This window comes from Oryctolagus cuniculus, chromosome 5 (genome assembly GCF_964237555.1).
Source record: "Oryctolagus cuniculus chromosome 5, mOryCun1.1, whole genome shotgun sequence".
Taxonomy (NCBI): domain Eukaryota; kingdom Metazoa; phylum Chordata; class Mammalia; order Lagomorpha; family Leporidae; genus Oryctolagus; species Oryctolagus cuniculus.
This window is the reverse complement of record NC_091436.1, coordinates 133,883,634-133,904,319: the sequence shown is the minus strand read 5'-3', so window position 1 is coordinate 133,904,319 and position 20,686 is coordinate 133,883,634. Positions and strand designations below refer to the sequence as shown.

At 51.2% G+C, this 20,686-nt stretch overlaps 1 protein-coding gene across 4 annotated transcripts in view; it reads right to left on the bottom strand.

Annotated features, from left to right (window-relative positions):
* Positions 1-1,599: 1,599 nt before the first annotated feature.
* The window catches only part of FKBP5 (FKBP prolyl isomerase 5), a 133,487-nt gene continuing 114,400 nt past the window's right edge, over positions 1,600-20,686 (bottom strand). For all 4 annotated transcript variants that reach the window (XR_011388695.1, XM_008262824.4, XM_002714639.5 and 1 more), the window contains 3 exons: positions 12,528-12,713; positions 4,701-4,940; positions 1,600-3,764 (listed from right to left, as the gene is read on the bottom strand). Coding sequence is in view for 3 of the 4 variants with exons in the window: in XM_008262824.4 (XP_008261046.1) it covers positions 3,657-3,764; positions 4,701-4,940; positions 12,528-12,713 (534 nt within the window). In the remaining variant the exon portion in view is untranslated. The remainder of the gene's footprint in view (positions 3,765-4,700; positions 4,941-12,527; positions 12,714-20,686) is intronic.

Sequence of the window (20,686 nt, the reverse complement as noted above, 5' to 3'; positions counted from 1 at the left end):
TTCAATGCATCTTGTCACCAGTGTGGGTGACTGAGAACACAAGATTCTCATGCACTAACAATGCTGAAATTACTTAAATATTTATTTGTAAGGAAGTTAGACACACACATACACACAATCTTCTATCTGCTGGTTTACTTCCCAAATGGCTGCTACAGCCAGGGCTGGGAGCCAGGAACCTGGAACTCCATCTGGGTTTCCCATGTGACTGGCAGGGTCATCTTCTACTACTTTCCCAGGTGTTATTAGCAGGGAGCTGGATCTGAAGTGGAGCAGCTGGGACTGGAACCGGTGCTCGTATTCGATACCGGCATCACAGACTTCGGCTTAACCTGCCGTGCCACAACGCCGGCCTGTAGCAGCTCTGAAGAGAAGGCCACGTAAGTATGGTCCAAGCCCTCACCGAGTCTCCTCATGCTTCGGAGGGTGTGCAGCTGCCTCCGGGGCTCTGAGAGCCCCAGGTTTACAGCCGGGAACCCTTCTCCCGCTCATCCTCAAGACCCCTCGTGTGGTTGTCACTTGCTCAGAAGTGTTGGGCTGGCATTTGGCTTAGATGTTAAGATGCCCGTATCTCACATCAGAGTGCCTGGCTCCCGACTCCCCGTTGCTGCCGATGCACCCCTGGGAGGCAGCAGGTAATGGCTTGAGTAGTTGCGTGCCTGTCACCTGTGGGGGAGGCCCAGAATGAGTTTTAGGCTCCCAGCTTTGGCCCCCTGGCCGTTGGGGGTGTCTGGGGAGAGTGAACCAGTGCTGAGAACCCTGACTCTCGAATAAATAAAAATCACACAAAAAGGTGGTGTCTTTAAAATGAAAATATGCAAATAAAGGAAATTACTTCCTTAGCAAATAGTGTAACAGCAGAGGAAGCAGAATTCAGCCCCAGAGATGAGGCAAAGAATTCGGAGGGAATTCGGGGTGCTCAGAACCTGGGCGGACGCCTGCAGGCCTCAGCACTGCTGCTGGACAGAGCTGCACGGCTGCCCCAGCACGGGCCCCCTCCAGGGCGGCGTGAAATGCATGTGACATCATCCCCTTGGCCTTCAGTGTATCAGTCAGGGACGGGGAACCTTTCTGGAGGGTCACGCGTGGGCCAAAGCCAGCAACTTCAAAATTAGCCTGCTGTCGATGTAGCCAGTTGTGAGTCCTGTCTGTGGTTGCCTCGGGGGGGGGGGGGCCAGGCCAGCTGATGTCCTGGGCCTCATGGGGCCCGTGGCCCAGCCTTCTCCTCCCCTGCCAGGACGCAGAGCCGCCCGTTAAGGACGGAGACGCCTACACGACAAGGGTGCGCTTGCTTACGCTTGCTGTATTTATTAAAGGGCACGGTTAGATTTTATTTCCCAGACGGAACTCATCTTAAGATGTTAAAACGGTGGGCTGTCCAGTGTTTAATGACAAACCAAAGGCCTCGGTTTCCCGATGATGTGGTTCACCCTCCCAGAGCGGCCGGCCGCTGGGGACGTCAGCAGGACAGCAAGTGCCCGACACAGCCCCGGCCAGTTGTCTGATGCCGTAGTTCTTCAGGCCGGCCCGACCCTGGTTTCACCACCCCCAAACCACTTTCCTTGAAGACCATTTAAGCAAAACCAGGGACAATGAGGATCACGTTTTGCTGTTCTGGATTTATTTAAGGAGAACACACACAAAAATGCATCTAAATGATTTTTTAAAAAATAACTTGTTTTTAAGTCGTCATATGCTGATTCACCACCCGCAGGCAGTCTGGAAGGTGGTCCAGAAACGTCCGGCGGCCGCCGCACACTGTTCCCAGCCTCTGACTCTGCCCCAGGACCACGTGGTGTTCCCTCCCATGGGCGGTGAGACCCCTCGTCCTCCTCCACTCCCCGCTGGGCACACACTCCTGGGAGACAGTGGGCTGGGACCCGATTTTTGGAATTGGTTTCTAATTACCTGCAAAATGCTAACTGGCTGCGGAGGATCCAGGTCCCACCTTGGCCTCACTGGAGTCCGGACCCGGTCAACAGAGCTGCAAACCCTGACCAGGAAGCAAAACCAACTTTTGCCCTTCATATGTCTTAGGTGACACTGGGGCTTTTTAAAGAAATACTGCATGAAGAAAAGAAAAAAAAAGCGCAGATAGGAAATTAGAAGTTTCAGTTATTGTTAAAGACAAAAGCTCACAATTTAATTGGATGTGTTCCATGGAGAAGAGAATTGTTTGTATAAAATGAAACGACTTGATTTTAGGTGTTAAGATTGGTCCTAACCTAACAATGAGTGCTTTGTTAAAACCACCACGAAAGCGAGCACTGCTTTAAAACACACCTGTCAGTGTTCTTTAGGACTGAACGGAGCCACGTTCCGGGTCGAGCACATGCTCTCCCGGCCCAATGCATCCCCACGAGTGCTTCTTAGCCTACAGGCGCCGAGAGCCGTGCAGGATCTCATTCGCCTGTGAGGCCTGAGGCTCAGCCGCTTGCACCTGCTGATTTCGGACCAGAGACTTGGACGAGGCTGAGATTCACCTGTGTGGGAAGCTCGCCAGTGCAGAGGTGCCATAGCGCGGAGGTGCCGCCAGCACGGGGACAGACTGTGTTTCCAAGCTGCAGGGAAAACCCTTCACGTGGAGAGCCACTGCTGGTCTGTTCACCCGCAGACTTTGCTCTTAAAAATTAGGCTACTTGGTAGTGAAAACTCAGGATCTTTTTGGCAGGAGGGAGGAGTGTGAGGTTCCACAGAGCAGAACACAGCCGCGTATGGGCCAGGGAGTGAAGACGGACAAAAAGGGCCGCATCTGTCCTGACCAGACGTGGAAATCTGTGCACGCCAGGTCCAAGACGGTGCAAGAACAGGTCTGGCACTCCCAACAGCAAGGGTGGGAACGGAAAGAGAAGCCGTGCGGCCGGCAATGCCCGCAGGAAGTGCTGTGGACTCCGCGTTGGCGCCCAGAGGGCACGGAGGAGGGAGCAAAAGCATGGTTCTGATGGCCTCTTGGCCTGCCAGAACCCCGCCCCAACAGGGCAGGCTGCTCCCGAAACTCCTCGTCGTGGCTGAAGGGTGGCTTGGAAGGACAGAATTAACCCCGGAGGACAGGCGGCTGAGGAGCAGGTGGGGCAGGTGGCTAAGCCTGCAGCAAGCGAGCGGCCTCCACCCTGGCTTTCAAGTCTGTGGCGCACTGTGGGCGGTGGGGAGCTGGGGACCTGCGGGGTGCACGTGCGACAGCCGTGTCCAGGGCACTTCAGTCATTTAGGAAACCAGACCCCCTCCCCCGACGGGGAGGAAGGGAGAAATTCAGTGAGTGAGTGTTTTTAAAAGGTCTCCGCAGTGCTAGTAGAGTTCAGATGTAAAACCGAACAGACAGCTCCAAATGGTTAGGATTATCACAAGGGGACCTTACGTGGGGTACGCAGAACTGACATCCACTGAAATGAACTGGACTTAAGCTGCTGGCTCAGTCTCCGCCCCAGTGGGCACTGCTGTTCTGTCCACCTGGAGTGGTCCCACACCACCCTCTCCAGGGGCCCACTGGGCAGCAGCAGGGTGGCTGTTTCTTGGGAAGCTACCGGTTTTCCATACGCTTCCGAATCACAAAGACTAGAGCAAAAGTTTACATTAAACACTGTTTAGTCCTGAGTTGGGTGAAAGCCCACGAGGAGGGGCCGAGTTCGGGGGGACTCTGGTCCCTCCGTGGCGTGGCGTCATACGTGGCCTGCAGGCTTCTCTTCTTCCATCGCTTGGCTTTCGGTGCGTTTTTCGCCGGGGACCCCTTGCGACGTCTTCTTGCCCATTGCTTTACTGGCCTCTTCCTGAGGAAGAAGTCAGAGGTCAAGAGGGTTAGAGCCAAAGGAAGGGAGATGGGCTCTCACCAGGCCCAAGGCCAGAGTGCACAGCGCTGACCTGACAGGGCCGCCCCGTAGGGAGGTCAGGGCTGTGCTCCCCACGGCTACCCGGGGGCGGGGGGCGTGCTCTTCTTGGGCTAGCCCGCAGCCCACCCTGGACGGGCTCGGTTCAATATCCGCCTGGAGCTCCCGACTCCAGCTTCCTGCGAATGCAGAACCTGGGAGGCAGCGGTGATGAGTCAAGGGATTGGGTCCCTGCTGCCCAGCTGGGAGACCCTGAACTGAGTTCCCAGCCCTGGCCCTTGTGGACAGCTGGGGAGTGAACTAGCAGATGGACGGGCGTGTGCACTAAGATGACAGAAATGTAAAAAGTAAGCTTATTGACGTGACTAGCCTGCCAACTGGGACCACTGCTGGGCACTTAAGTCCATGAGCCAGTGGGGGTTCCAGAGTGGAGGACGCACTCAGGGGAAGGGGCCCGAGGCCCCTGCAGACACCCGTCTCCTGTCACGCTCGCCCACCAGGGAAGAGGCATGGCAAGGCTCCTGTAACCCTTCCCCAAGTCTCAACAAGGAAGCAGTATCATTTGAGGGAAAAAAAAAAACCTGATGGGTTAATGACTTTGTAAACAGCATATGCTTTAGTGCATCTCCAGGGAAGGTGTGTCCTCTGCGTGCTGTGTGGACGGGGCAGGGCCTCCCAACCGATGTGGCGCCACCTCAGCCTCCGGCTGCAAACCAGTTTTGGGTCACCACGATGGAAGTGATCTTCCCTACTCCTGGGCCTCTCGCGCCGCTGTCTACCTGTCTCTGTCTCCTACCCTTAACCTTCCAGGGGCACCAATCGAGGGGGCGAGGCCTGTCCTGCATGTGCCCTGAGGCAGGCAGCGGGGCCTGCACGCACCTTGGCATCCTGCTCGGCAAACTTGGTGAACATGTTGGCGTAGATCCTGCGGTCCCGCTCGTTGTGCTCCTTGGCCTTGCGCTGGCAGGTGGAGATCTGCAGTCGTGCGGCCTTGTTCTGGGGGTTGACTTCCAGCACTTTCTCAAAGTCCCCCTTGGCTGACTCAAACTCATTCATGAGTAGCTGGGCCTCACCCCTCCTGTACAGGCCTTTCTCATTGGCACTGTCCAGTCCCAGGGCCTAGGAACAAAAACAAAACAAAACAAAACAAAACAAACAAACAAACAAAACAAACAAAGCTGAAGGTAATCCTTCTCATTTGTAGGAATTTCAACAAGGAATTCTGTAGTTAAACAGCGTACTGAAGCTCTCTGGCCGAGGGAATTGGGAAAAGCAATTGGAAAAATGGGCTCAAGGGACCGGCGTTTTGGTGCAGTGGGTTAAAGCCCCAGCCTGCAGTGTCAGCATCCCACATGGGCACTGGTTTGAGTCTCAGCTGCTGGACTGCCTGCTTGGGAAAGCAATGGAGGATGGCCCAAGTCTTTGGGCCCCTGCACCCACATGGGAGACTTGGAAGAAGCTCCTGGCTTCGAATCAGCTCAGCTCTGGCTATTGTGGCCATTTGGGGAATGAGCCAGTGAATGGAAGATCTGTCTCTACCTCTCTCTGTAACTTTGTTTTCCAGTAAACAAAATAAATATCTATATTAAAAAAAGAAAAAATGGGCGCAAGATAACTGTATACTACTGATCAAAAAATACTACTGTAGTTACTTTCTGCATTGAATGCAATTTTTAGAAAATTCCCAAGCATATTTGGGGAAAAAAAGAAAACGAAAATAATATGAGAGGCCAGCGCTATGGCGTAGCAGGTAAAGCTGCCGCCTGCAGTGCCGGCCTCTCATGCCACAGGTGCCAGTTTGAGTCCTGGCTGCTCCTCTTCCGATCCAGCTCCCTGCTATGGGCTGAGATAGCAGTGGAAGATGCCCAGGTCCTTGGGCCCCTGCACCCGCGTAGGAGACCTGGAAGAAGCTCCTGGCTTCAGATCGGTGCAGCTCCGGCTGTGGCAGCCATTTGGGGAGTGAACCAGAGGATGGAAGAACTCTCTCTCTCTCTCTCTGCCTCTCTGTAACTCTTTCAAATAAATAAATAAATAAATAAATCTTCAAACAAACAAAACACGAGGGAGTTCTCCTCCCAGAGGAAAGAAACAGAGTGGAAGGACTGAAACTGAAACCGCGGGATGCGGATGTGAACAGAAACCCTGAGGTGGGGACTGCGGATGGTGTGAACCCCGGGGAGAGGCTGAGCTCTGTGCAGAGCGGGGCCAGGCAGTGGCTGCCAGGGCAGGAAGTCATAGTTAAAATTCTGACCGCACATCATAAACAAGAATTAATTCTAGACCAACTATATTAACTTGTTCAAAAATAAAACTATAGAAATATAGCAGAGTTAATTTTTTAAATTTAAATTTAAATTTTATTTGAAAGAGAGACATAGAGAGCAACAGAGACAAAGAGATTATCAACCTCCTGGTTCACTCCCCAAACACCCACAACAGCCAGGGCTAGGTCAGACAAAGCCAGGAGCTGGGAACTCAGTCCGGGTCTTCTATGTCGGAGGCAGGAACCCAAGTACTTGGGCCACCACCTGCTGCCTCCCAGGAGACTAGATTAGACGCAGAGTTGCCAGGGTTCACACCAGGCACCCTGACAGGGGATGTGGGTGTCCCAAGCGGTGACTTAACTACTGTGCCAAATGCCCATAGCAAGGTCATTTTTATAAATTAGAGTAGGGAAGACCTTTCCAACTAGAAAGGAAAAGGTAGATTTACTATGTAAATACTGAAACGTTCTCCGTGGAAAAGGTGTCATCCAGAAGGATAAACAAGGGAGAACGGGCTTCCTCTTGCGGGTGGAGGGCTGAAAGTGCTAGCAGAGCTGCTTCACACACTGGGAGGGGCAGGTAACCTGGTCATTTCAGAGGAGAAACACAACTACAACAGGAAGAAAAGATGTGGGGCTGGGACCTGGCCCAGGGATTAAGGAGCTCTGGCTCTGCTTCCAATTCAGCTTCCCGCTAATGCACATCCCGGCAGGCAGGAGATGATGGCTGAAGTGCCTGGGTCACTACCACCCGTGCCTCAGTTCCTGGTTCCCAGCTACAGCCTGGCCCAGCCCCGGTTGTTGTGGGCATGTGAGTGAACCAAGAAGAAAAGATCTCTCTCTCTCTCACTCTCTCACGTTTTCAAATAAATAACAAAAAATATTTTTTAAGAAAGAAAAGATGTGCAACTTTAATAGCAACTAAAAAATAAAAATGAATAAGAAGTTTTTGTTGCCATTAATATTGACAAAAAAGAAAAACTGAAATATTCAATGATAATATATATTAAAATTTTAAATGCTCATGTCTTTTGACCCAGCACTTCTACTTGGAGGAATTTATCCTATGAAAACAATACTATGGGGCTGGCTTTGTAGTGGGTAAAGCCATGGCCTGCAGTGCTGGCATCCCATGTGGGCGCCAGTTCGAGGTCTGGCTGCTCCACTTCCCATCCAGCTCTCTGCTATGGGCTGGGAAGGCAGTGGAAGATGGCCCAAGTCCTTGGGCCCCTGCACCCACGTGGGAAACCAAGAAGAGGCTCTTGGCTCCTGGCTTCGGATTGGCACAGCTCCAGCCATTGCAGCCAATTGGGGAATGAACCAGTGGATGGAAGACCTCTCTTTCTCTCTCTCTGCCTCTCCTCTCTCTGTGTAACTCTGACCTTCAAATAAATAAATAAATCTTTAAATAAAAGAGAGAAAATAAAACCAATACCACGAGTATGCAGAGAGGATGCTGTATGACTTTAGTGTCAGAAACCTGGCAATCTACCAAAGGGGAGTGGCTAAGTAAACCATGAAAAATGCATACAATCCGTCAGACCTAGACAACGAGGGACAGCTGTCTGATGGACCGGTCAGATGCAGACAGATATTCTTCTTCTTTTTGCTTTTAATAAAACTGTATCGAAATCTATATATACTGGAACCAGTGCTGTGGCGTAGTGGGCTAAGCCTCTGCCTGTGGTGCCAGCATCCCATATGGGATGTTATGAAGCACCTCGTAAAAGTCCTCCAAGGCCAGAGGCACCCTTAACACTGCAAACGTAAAAACGGAGGACGCTGATGTTCTGCGTCTTCCACATTGTGGGGAGCAGCTCGGACTAGACTGTTACTGGAATTGGGACTTATTCTGTGCATCTGCTCTCCTACAGTATGGCGCTGGGAGAGGAGAAAACAGCTTCCGCACAGCTGCCTCCAGTTCAACCAATTAACTGTAGGACTTGCTCCTGATTGGAGAGCAGCGTACTCGGCGTGGGGGCGGCCGAGTTGGGATTGGCGGAGGAGGACCATAAAGGAGGAGAGAGACGGCATGCACCAGAAACATCTATGGGGAACATCTAGCTGAAAGAACACCCGTGCAGCCCCCGAGACGAGCCGGCCGGCGGTGTGCCGCTCCCCTGCGGAAGTGGGGAATGCGGCCAGGGGGAACTGCCCTTCCACGGAGGTGGAAGGGATAGTAGCCAACCCGGGAAGAACCAGCAGCAAACCCGGGGAGGGCCGAGCAGACGAAAGAACAGCGCAGGGTCCTGTGTCGTTCCTCCACGAAGAGGGGGAGCGACATAATGGTGCCGTGACTCGGATAGGAAACCTGACTCGGATAGGAAACCTAGGACGGATATGAAACTTAGGAGGGAAGAAACGGGAAGAGCTGGGAAAATACCGGAGAGAGAGACTAGCAAACAGCCTAGGGAAAAGCCGGACGAAAAAGGTGCCGGAAGAAGCTATTGAAAGCCTAGGCATAGACTCGGATACAGACTACGGGGGGAAGCTGGGAGAAATCTCTAAGGTCAAAAGCGAAAGTGAAAGCTAGAACAAACAGACTCGGATGCGGACTGTGGGGAGGGGCCAGGAGAAATGAGGGAGGAATATTGTTGGAGGAAAGCTTGGGGAAACATACCGGGTAGAGAAAAATGTTAGGGAAATTGAAGCCGTGGGGGGCAGGCCGAGGCGGAAACGGAAGCCACTTTGGGGTTCTCAAGTTAGCCCGGGAATAGGGGGCGAAAAGTTGAAACCAGAAGCTGAGACGTAAGCCAGATTGGGATCCGTCTGATTAGCCCGGGGAGCAAAGGACGGGAAGCCAAATCGTGGGGCGGAGACGTACGCTGGGTTGAATTCGCCAGGCTAGCCCGGGGAACTTAGATTGAATGCTAGTGGTGGAGACGCAAGCTACGCTGTGTCACTCGCGGAAGCCGCCGCGTGCAGAGAGCACGGGGCGTGAATAGATAGGGAACGGGGCTGGCGTAGGCCGTGGTGCGGACGCGAAGGGCGTGGAGACCGCGGAGCGCGGAGCCAAGCCGCGCAAAGCCGGGAAGCCGCGCAAAGCCGGGAAGCCGCGCAGATGAGGCGCGGGCTGAAGCGGCTCAGAGCCGGCGAGGCGCGGAGAAGCAGCCTCGGGGCGGAGCCCGCTGGCGGGGCGAGGCGCCGGGAAGCTGCGCGGAGCCGTGAAGCTGCCGGCAGGGCGAGGCGCCGGGAAGCCGCGGGGATAAGAGAAACAGAAGTTTTAGAAGTAAAGTGAGAAAAATGGGAATGCTGGAAGATAGAAGTGAAATGGGAGAGGTAGGAATGCCCGGAGATAGAGAAATAGAGAAAAATAAGGCCTCCCCTCAACATGCCAATTAGAAGGCTTGGATTCGGTCTGCCTAATCAAGTGAGGCGATGAGCACCTGCGGCGGCTAGCAGCTTATGCGCCGCAGGTCACCGAAGACAGGCACGAATTAACATCAGTAAAGCTTCCCCACAATGCAACAATTAGGAGGCTTGGATTCGGTCTGCCTGATTTAAGGCGGTAAGCGCCAGCAAAGCTCGACCAGAGTATGAGCTGCAGGTCACCGAAGATAGGCACGAACCAACACTAATAAGTCTCCCCCACAATAAGGCAATGAGAAGGCTTGGATTCGGTTTGCCTGATAGGTCTTGTAAGTCCCCTGCAGGCAGAGCAGAGCATGCGCTGCAGGGCACCGAACACAGGCACGCATCAGCGCCTAAAAACCTCCTCACAACGTGGCGAAGAGAGGACCCGGATTCAGTTTGCCTGATAGGACTTGTAAGAGCCTGTGGCAACTCTAGCAAGTAGAGCAGAGTGTGTGCCACGGGACACCGAAGACAGGCGCGTATCAACGCCAAAAAAATAAAAAGAAAGGGGGATCTGTGGGGAGCAGCTCGGACTAGACTGTTACTGGAATTGGGACTTATTCTGTGCATCTGCTCTCCTACAGTATGGCGCTGGGAGAGGAGAAAACAGCTTCCGCACAGCTGCCTCCAGTTCAACCAATTAACTGTAGGACTTGCTCCTGATTGGAGAGCAGCGTACTCGGCGTGGGGGCGGCCGAGTTGGGATTGGCGGAGGAGGACCATAAAGGAGGAGAGAGACGGCATGCACCAGAAACATCTATGGGGAACATCTAGCTGAAAGAACACCCGTGCAGCCCCCGAGACGAGCCGGCCGGCGGTGTGCCGCTCCCCTGCGGAAGTGGGGAATGCGGCCAGGGGGAACTGCCCTTCCACGGAGGTGGAAGGGATAGTAGCCAACCCGGGAAGAACCAGCAGCAAACCCGGGGAGGGCCGAGCAGACGAAAGAACAGCGCAGGGTCCTGTGTCGTTCCTCCACGAAGAGGGGGAGCGACACACATGACTTATGTGCATTCTTAATCAGTGGATAAGCAGGATTATGCTAGAAACTAGCTTGTATATATTCTGTACAGGAGAGCTGCAGCTGGTATGTGAAAGAGGCAGGCACCTGGCCCAGCGGCTAAGACACTGGTTGAGATGCCCCTGTCCCACACCGCAGTGCCTGGGCTTGCTACCCAGCTCTGGTTCCTGACGTCAGCTTCCTGCTAATGTAGAGCCCAGGAGGCAATGTGATGGCTCAAGCACTTGGGTCCTGCCACCCACATGGAAGACCTGGGTTCCTGCCTCCCAGCTTCACCTCTGGCCCAGCCCTGGCTGATGCGGCATTTGAGGAGTGAACAACAGATACGAGTTCTTTCTCACTGGGTCTCAAAAAACAAAACAAGGCCGGCGCCGCGGCTCACTAGGCTAATCCTCCGCCTTGCGGTGCCGGCACACCGGGTTCTAGTCCCGGTCGGGGCGCCGGATTCTGTCCCGGTTGCCCCTCTTCCAGGCCAGCTCTCTGCTGTGGCCAGGGAGTGCAGTGGAGGATGGCCCAGGTGCTTGGGCCCTGCACGCCATGGGAGACCAGGAAAAGCACCTGGCTCCTGGCTCCTGCCATCGGATCAGCGCGGTGCGCCGGCCGCAGCGTGCCGGCCGCGGCGGCCATTGGAGGGTGAACCAACGGCAAAGGAAGACCTTTCTCTCTGTCTCTCTCTCTCACTGTCCACTCTGCCTGTCAAACAAAACAAAACAAAACAAAACAAAAGTCCTGAAAAAAAAATTTTTTTTGACAGGCAGAGTGGACAGTGAGAGAGAGAGAGAGAGAGAGAGAGGTCTTCCTTTGCGTTGGTTCACCCTCCAATGGCCACCACGGCCGGCGCGCTGAGGCCGGCGCATCACGCTGATCCAAAGCCAGGAGCCAGGTGCTTTTCCTGGTCTCCCATGGGGTGCAGGGCCCAAGCACTTGGGCCATCCTCCATTGCACTCCCAGGCCATAGCAAAGAACTGGCCTGGAAGAGGGGCAACCAGGAAAGAACCCGGCGCCCCGACTGGGACTAGAACCTGGTGTGCCGGCGCCGGAAGGCGGAGGATTAGCCTAGTGAGCCACGGCGCCGGCCAAGTCCTGAAAATTTTAAGTTAAATCTGCTCTTCTTAAACTGAAACTTGTCGCTCCCCCTCTTCGTGGAGGAACGACACAGGACCCTGCACTGTTCTTTTGTCTGCTCGGCCCTCCCCGGGTTTGCTGCTGGTTCTTCCCGGGTTGGAAGGGCGGTTCCCCCTGCCACTTTCCCCACTTCCGCCGGCCGGCTCTCAGGTGTTTCTTCAGATAGATGTTCCTCTTAGATGTTCCTGGTGCATGTTGTCTCTCTCGTCCTTTATAGTCCTCTTCCACCAATCCCAACTCTGCTACCCACACACCGAGTACGCTGCTCTTCTCCAATCAGGAGCAGGTCCTACAGTTTATTGGTTGAACTGGAGGCAGCTGTGTAGAAGCTGTTTCCTCCTCTCCCAGCGCCATATTGTGGGAGAGCAGATGCATAGAATAAGTCTTAATTCCAGTAACTTAGTCTAGTCTGAGTTGCTCCCCACAGAAACTGAGGTGTTATATGTTTAATTTGATAAATATTTATTTGTTTGAAAGGCAGAGAGATAGAGATTTTCTATTAGCTAGTTTACTCCCTAAATGCCTGCAACAGCTGGGGCTGGGCAAGGCTGAAGCCTGAAGTTAGGAACTCCATCTGGGTCTCCCACGCGGGTGGTGGTGACCCAAGCACTTGGACCATCATCTGCTGCTTTCCCAGGTCCATTAACAGGAAGCTGGACCAGAAGCAGAGCACCTGGGACCCAAAGTGGCACTCGACATGGGATGTTGGTGTCCCACATCTGCACCTTTATCAAAACTTTTATTCATAATGAATTATGATAATTTAGGTACCAGCAAAGTCTGTGCTAAGAATCTTTCTGAATTTCCCAATTGATACGGAGAAATAAACAATCCCAAACAAACAAACGAAGCAAAATGAGAAACTTTCCAACCTTTGGCTGAGAAGTGGGGTGACACTCCTGAAAGACGCTCGAGGTCTAAAGTGCACCTCTCCTCTGCTTCTTACCTTATCGCAACATTCAACAGCTTTGGCGTACTCTCGGAGCTTCAGGTAGCACATGGCCAGATTCAGAAAGGCGGCGAGCAGAAACGACTCCGAAGCTTTCGATTCCTTTTCTGATAAGCCATACTCCATCTCTAGCCAGGACACTATCTTCCCATACTGAATCACCGCCTGCATGTACTTGCCTCCCTAGGAGAGAGAAGCTGTTCAGTACTTGCTGCGCTTACACGCTGAACAGAAGTCGCATAAGCACAGTCCTGCCTTGGAAAACCAAGGCCTCCGATCAAAACCACCCCTTGTGTGGACCTGGAATGCGCATTTCTTCCTGCCCTTTCCCACCCCCTTGGAAGGCCCAATAGCCCAGGAGCCGGTGCAGGACTTGCTCAGGCACTGCCCAGCGCCGGTCCTCAGTGGCCGGCAGGTGGGCACCAGGCTCTGGGCTCCCAGCTTTGGTGCTAATGTGCATTAGCCTTTGCAGAGGAGAGCGAGCACTTTGGAGCGGAGGTCACTTCTCTGTCTTCACCTGACTTTAAGCATTGCATAGTGAACACCAGATTCTGACACGTTCCCATCCCAAACACAGCAACTCTCAGTTCTCAAAATCGTTGTCAGGTGCAAATACTCAGCTCTGTCATTTGTAGAGCAGAAGCGTCTCCAGACAGTACACATACAGGGGGTGTGGCTGGGCCTGCAAGCACTTCACTTCCGGAAACAGGCCGTGGAGGTTCTAAACAAGAAACTCAGGAGGCAGAGCCGATGTGTTTACTTTCATCGTGAGATGAATCAAAGTGGCCGTTGATAAACACACAAACTGGGAGGACAGGCGAGGGCTCCCGTTTCAGGAGGTGGCTGTCAGCTCTCAAACACAGATGACACACCTGCCCGGATGGCAGGAGAGCAGCCCCACCCGTCACGTCAGGACGTTAACGCCTGTGTTTAGGTGATGAACACTGAACCAGCACGGCTTCCAGTACAGCCAAGCAGAGAACGCACCTAACCACGCGGCCGTCTCCCCACACAAGGCAGTCCTCACCCAGGGACGGACAGGAAATGCACAGAGCGGGTCTAGAATACTCCTGTCGCAAAGGACACGAGCTGTGCCTGCAGAAAGGAAACCCTGATGCTGCTTTCTGGTGATGAGACGGGCAGACCTGTTCCAAGCAGAGGGCCTGGGTCTGAGCGGTCACTTGGTTAGGAGGGTAAGAGTCTCGCAGCTCATCAGCTTTGCTGCAGGAAGACAAGAGGAGGGCAGGCACGCCATCCGTCGATGATCCTGTCTCAGAAATTCGTGACGTAGATCATCTGTAAGAACGTGAAACCGAGGGCTGCCGTGGTGGTGCCGCAGGTGAAGCTGCCACATGCAGTGCCGGCACCCCACACTGGAGCGCTGGTTCGAGTCCTGGCTGCTCCATTTCCAATCCAGTTTCCTACTAACGCACCTGGGAATGCAGTGGGTGATGGCCCAAGTGCTTGGTCCCCTGCCACCTACATGGAACACCAGGACAGAGCTCCTGGCTTTGGGCTGGCCCAGACCTGGTATTGAGGCCATGTGGGGAGTGATCCAGCAGACAAAAGATCTCTCTCTTTCCCTCCCCCTGTCTGCCTTTCAATAAACCAATTTTAAATAAAATATATAAAACCAGACCCTTTCATTATAAATGCTGAAGTTCTTGAGGAAAGTTTATTTACTATGGATGAACTGTATCTGCCACTCCAAGTTCACATGTTGAAGCTCTAACTCACAGTGTGATGGAATTTGGAGGTGGGGCTTTTGGGTAGTAATTAAGTTATTTTAAATTTTTATTTACTTATTTGAAAAGCAGAGAGAGAGAGAGAGACAGACAGACAGATATCTCCTATCCAATGGCTCACTCCCCAAGTGCCTGCAACAACTGGTGCTGGGCCAGAGGTGAATCTGGGATCCAGGAACTCAGTCCCGGTCGCCCACGTGAGTGACATGTACCCAAGTCCTTCAGCCATCACCTGCCGCCTCCCAGGGTGCTCATTAGCAGGGAGCTAGATTAGGAGCAGAGATGGGACTGGAAACCAGGCAATCTGATACAGGATGAGGGTGTCTGAAGCAGCATCTCCACTGCCATGCTAAACACTGGCTCCAGTGATTAGGTTTAGATGAGCACCCCCCTCAGAGGGATTAAGGTGTTTTTTTGGATTAATGTTCTTATAAGAAGAGACAACAGAGAACTTACTTCTTGTCTTTTCACCTACAAGTACCCAAAGACAGGCCACGTTAAGGACAGAGCAGAAGGGGGCCCTCACCAGATACTGACTGTGCTGGCTCATTTTTTTCCCCCTAAAGTTTTTTTTTTTTTTTTTTTTTTTTTTTGGGACAGGCAGAGTTAGACAGTGAGAGAGAGAGAGAAAGGTCTTCCTTTTGCCGTTCGTTCACCCTCCAATGGCCACCACGGCCAGTGCATCATGCTGATCTGAAGCCAGGAGCCAGGTGCTTCTCCTGGTCTCCCATGTGGGTGCAAGGCCCAAGGACCTGGGCCATCCTCCACTGCCATCCCGGGCCACAGCAGAGAGCTGGCCTGGAAGAGGGGCAACCGGGACAGCATCCGGCGCCCTGACCGGCACTAGAACCCTGGGGTGCCGGAGCCACAGGCAGAGGATTAGCCTATTGAGCTGTGGCACCGGTCCCCCTAAAGGTTTTACTAATTTACTTGAAAGGCAGAGCTATAGACAGAGGGAGACAGAGAGAGAGTTCTTCCATTCGTTGGTTCACTCCCCAAATGGCTGCAATGGCTGGAGCTGAGCTGATCGGAAGGCAGGACCCAGGAGTTTCTTCCAGGATTCCCACACGGGCGACAGGGTCCCAAGCACTTGGACCATCTTCCGCTGCTTTCCCCAGGCCAGTATCAGGGAGCTGGATCAGAAGTGGAGCAGCTGGGACTCAAACCGGCTTTACCCGCTACAGCACAACACTAGCCCCTAAGCTGGCTCCTTGATCTTGGACTTCCAGTCTGAAGAACTGTGAGGAGTAGATTCCTGATATTTAAGCCACCCTGTCTATGGCATTTGGTTATAGTAGCTGAACACATTGAGCTAATACTTGTGTTTTGTCATAGCCTTAGACCTACCTCTCATTCTTTTTATAGTGCCCAAAACAGAAGAATAAAATCCTCCCCAGCTTCAGGGGCTAGCATTTTCTTCTTGCCACTCCCTCTTCTCTCCCTGGATCATAAGCTCTCTGAAGCTGAGCAATATGTCTCTCCTTTCTGCTATAGGCATGACTCAGCACAAAGAATGAGTAAACTAAAGCCCCAGGACCACAGCTATGGGATTAAAACTTCTGTCGCTGAGAATAAAAATGTAGGGGCAGGTAGAAATGAAAGGTGCTGGCTGGCATGTCGCCTGCCAGGTCTTGTGTCTTGCTCTCGCCCTCAATGGGCTTTTCTGAGCCTCTCTCAATATAGTGTTCCAGGGACGGGAAACCAGCGCTAGTGAGGAAAGAGGCCGAGGGCTCACCACTTACCTCTTCTGGGGGAGCTGGCAAAGAAACTGTAACAGATTTAACAGTGCCTCTGCATTTAGAGAGCATTTGGGTTTTTAAAGAGCTCTTTCACTTATCAAAAATTTACCTGCTATTAAGGGGGTTTTTCAGTATCCTTCCCGAGTTACAGAGAGCACAGTGCTCAGCTGCGGGTGAGTTTGCACTCCCCGAAGGGCAGTCGTCACACCTGGGTGGTGGGCAAGGCTGCTGGCATCCAGCGGGTCGAGACCAGCGCGGCTGCCAAACAGCCTAAGCATCCGGGACAGCCCCACGACAGAGGGTTACCTGGCCCTAAAGGTCAGTAATGTCAAGGTTGAACATCCTGCACTGAAAGAAAGAAGAAAAAACTAGAGGGAGTGAGTTCTGTTTATGAGTTTTTCTTAACCCCAGTTCCTAGAGTCATAGATGACTTGTTTCTAAACTGCATTACTGCTAGCCTGGATCAAACCAGGACAACTGGTTTGTCTGAAAACGGTTGGCTGGCAGAATCAACACGGTTAAGCAGCTTGCTTTAGAAACGCTTTCTTCCGAGAGGAGCACAAGGGGGCGCACCAACCCCACATCACCAGAGTCCTCAGGCTCCTCAACCTCCAGCCAAGTCAGAGAAGCCCAGCACTAACCAGGTGTGACAGCTAATGCTTTTTCTCGTCCTGCAGATCCTGTCAGCTCCAAGGGCAAAAATCAATGTCTGTTTAACCGGCTTGCACAATGCCTGGCATGGTATCATGCTGTTACTTGCACTTAATTATTCTCCGAATAATTCTCCGAATAATTAAATGGAAGAGAGTCCTCTAGTATTTTTCTTTGCAGTGTTCAGAGGTTGACAAGAAGACTTTGCAGGCTGTACAGCACAAGCATTCCCATTTAAAAGCTGAGCACCTTCAGTCTTACCAGAGAGAGAGACTTGCCCGTTAGATATAAACCAAGGTGACAGGTCAGGGGAGAGGGAACTCCGCTGTGCAAATGGCATGAACTATAGATTTTTCAGTCTGGCCCATCTCTGTTCTCACCCACACATCTGGACTCTGTGCGTGTATACAACGTGCCAGGTCAAATACCCTGGAAAGATGAGGCCCAGGAGGGCAGTGTGGCAGATTTGAACCTGCCTTGAGGTTGAAGAGAGAAGGGAATGTGCACAGGAAGCTATCTACCAACCAACTTGAAGTCTTACAGTAAAGGCTAGGATCTTTTACCTATAATTAGGAAGGTGCCTCCAGGGAAGTTTTCAGTGGTACAAAATGTTCAGAGACATTCTGGGAGAAAAGTCTTAGGTCAGTGGTTTTGAACCTTTCATTAATTTTTCCCCAGTGGACTAATGTTTTGAAAGACTTCGTCTATCAAATTGCATGTTAAAAATAATTTGTTCCATATGTGTGCATGCCGATCCAGCGGTAACTTTAGGAAGGCTCACGACGTTAAGAAATGCACAAACCACGGTTGCAGTTGTGACGCTATTAAGCACCAACGTTAAGTCACGTACAGACACCTAAGCACTGCTTTCTGCTGTGGACTGCTCCCTGGGGCTCCCAGGACACAGCCACACAGCTTTAGGACACATGGGCTGGTGATACTACTTTGTTACCAGTAATATTCTCTGGACCATCAGCAGCCAATTAGAGCTTCTGGTTAGATGAGTTGTTTTATTATCCTGAGCTGATAAAATTTTAGTCAAATGCCGATAACCTCAAACCTCCCAAACAGATACAGTTCCATCTAGAAGTTTTGGGAAACATAAATTATGGTTATGCATCACTTATTGGTGAGGAGGTGCTTTGAGAAATGTGCTGTTGGTTAATTTTATCCTGTGCGAATTCTTCCAGGAACCTGCATGGTAGAGCCTATCACACATCCAGATGATATGGTGTGTCCACGCAGCTCCTAGGCTGCAAACCTGACAGCCAGTTTCTGCACTCCTGGGAACTGTAACACAATGTAAGTCTTTGTGCTTCTATGTATATCTAAGCATAGAAAAACCACGGTGAAAATACTGCCTACAAGGTAAACGGTGCACCTGCCCAGGGCAGTTTACAGGACTGGAAGTGGCTCAGGGGAGTGAGTGAGCGATTGTGAAGGCCAAGGACATTGCTGTTCACAGAGGCAGACGTTACACACATTGGACACTCATGCTGCACTAAACTTGTAAGAATATTTTTCTTTCTTCAATAATAAATTAACCTTAGCTGACTGTAGCTTTTTTACTTTATAAACTTGAAAAAATTTAAAAATATTTTGACTCTTTTGTAATAACATTTTGGTTAAAATCCAAACACACAGGGTAGCAGTATGAAAATATTTTTTCTTTATATCCTTACTCTATAAGCTTTTTCGATTTTTTTGCTATAACCTGACACAGACACACACAGTAGTGTAGGCCTGCACAGGGTCAGGACTGTAACTTCCTCATCTTGTATCATCAACTTCCACGTGGAGCTGCCGTCTCTTCCTGAGAGACCTGCTGAGGCTGTTCTATGGTAAACTTTTATTTTTTTTATAAGTTGAAGGTGTATATGCTAAAACAATGATAAAAGTATAGCACAGTAGATACATGAGCCAGCAACACAATTATTTATTTTCACTAAAAGCACTCTCCCATGGCAGTAGCACAGTGGGCTGGCATCACAGTATGGGAAAAGTATTGCACTGTAACTTTAAAATGGTCACAGTCACTAGGAATTGTTCGGCTGCATTAGAACTGCTGGCACCAGGGCTGTGTATGGGGCCCTTCACCAATGGTAACTGCTATACGGTACACGGCTCCAGAAACACAGGAGACAGTCGGGACCTAAGGTCTTACGGAATTTGATGGAAACTTTCTTTTTTATTGTAATGTATTGTGCATTTGAGTATACAAATAACCCATCTGGAATGTTACTTGAATAGTTTAGAAGTATCTATTTCTTTTAGAATTTTTTTTTAAAAAAAAAACAAGTCTTGCTCTCATGAGTTTTGAAATTTAAGAGAAATTTAGAGCTGGAAAGAAACTTGGGGATCATCTAGTCTAATTCTTTCACTTTTGACATGAAAATAAAACCTCTTGGGACCCTTTTAACTGACCTTAAATCATCTAAATAGCAATAGAGCCAGTTTTCCAAAATTCCCCACGGTTTCTGGTAATCCATGCATTATTTCAGCATATTTAACAATTATATAGAAGCAAATATGAATATATAAATAATTCTATATTCTTTAAACCTATAGGTTTAATTAAATTAAAATGTCTGACTACAACCCACAGTAAGAAACGTTTTAAACTGCAGCCCAGTACCCACTCATACTCAATAAATGAAAGTTTTATGAAACAAAATTTATTACACATTTCACCAAATTGATTTTATGTCCTGATAGGGGGGTTCAGCTCAAAGCATGAAAAACAGAACCACACACTTTGCTCTGTCCATGCCGATTTCGCACTGATTGTACATTTCACCTACTTCTCTCTCCTTTGGCTTCACACTGCCTCCACGCCCTACAGGACAAGGTTGTGAACTGTACAGCGTCTTTCAGAGCGGAAGTTCCACAAAGACACCCTGAGGTCTATTTGTGCATCACTGCCTTGCATGGCTGAAAACCGGCATCTCATTGCTGTTCATGGCTCTCAGGGGCAAGAATAGAAAGAAGCCTTGACAAAATTCCCATTCACTGCCTGATCCTCATCACTCAGTCCACTCTGCTGGACAGGGAGAACGTATAAAAGCATACATTTTGGCCGGCGCCGAGGCTCAATAGGCTGATCTTCCGCCTGTGGCGCCGGCACACAGGGTTCTAGTCCCGGTCGGGGTGCCGGATTCTGTCCCGGTTGCCCCTCTTTCCAGTCCAGCTCTCTGCTGTGGCCCGGGATGGCAGTGGAGGATGGCCCAAGTGCTTGGGCCCTGCACCCACATGGGAGACCAGGAGAAGCACCTGGCTCCTGGCTTTGGATCAGCGTGGTGCGCCGGCCGTGGCGGCCATTGGAGGGTGAACCAACGGCAAAAGGAAGACCTTTCTGTCTCTCTCTCTCACTGTCCACTCTGCCTGTCAACAAAACAAAACAAAACAAAACAAAACAAAAAACAAACAAACAAAAGTATACATTTCGGGGTGGAGAAGCACTGGGTAGGGCACTCTAGTCAGAATCACATAAAACAATCTTTCCTTTTCCTCGTATGTAGGGGTTTAAGATCTATGTGACAAAGCATCACATTCCTACACACTGCAAGAATGTGCTGCAGGGTGGGCCTATAACACATTGCTTGCGCCATCCACAACCTGTCCTGGGGCGCCTGGCTTGAGTCCTGACTACTCTACACCCTGGGAGGCAACAGGTGATAGCGCAAGTACTTGTGTCCCTGTCACTCACAGGGGAAACTGAGATCAAGCTCCTTACTCCTAGCTTCAGTCTGACCCAGCCCTGGTGGTTGTGGGCATTTGGGGAATGAACCAGCAGACTCACTGTCTGTCTTTTAAATAAAATGATAATAAAGACAAAAGAAACACCTTTTAAAATATATTCATTTGAGAAGGAGAGCGAAACAGAGAAAGTGAGTGAGTGCTCCCCCATCCACTGGTTCCTTCCCCAAATGCCTACCATGGCTGGGGCTGGGCCAGGCTTGGAGCCAGGAACAGGAAACACAACCCAGGTCCCCCACAGGGGTGGCAGGAACCCAGTCACTTG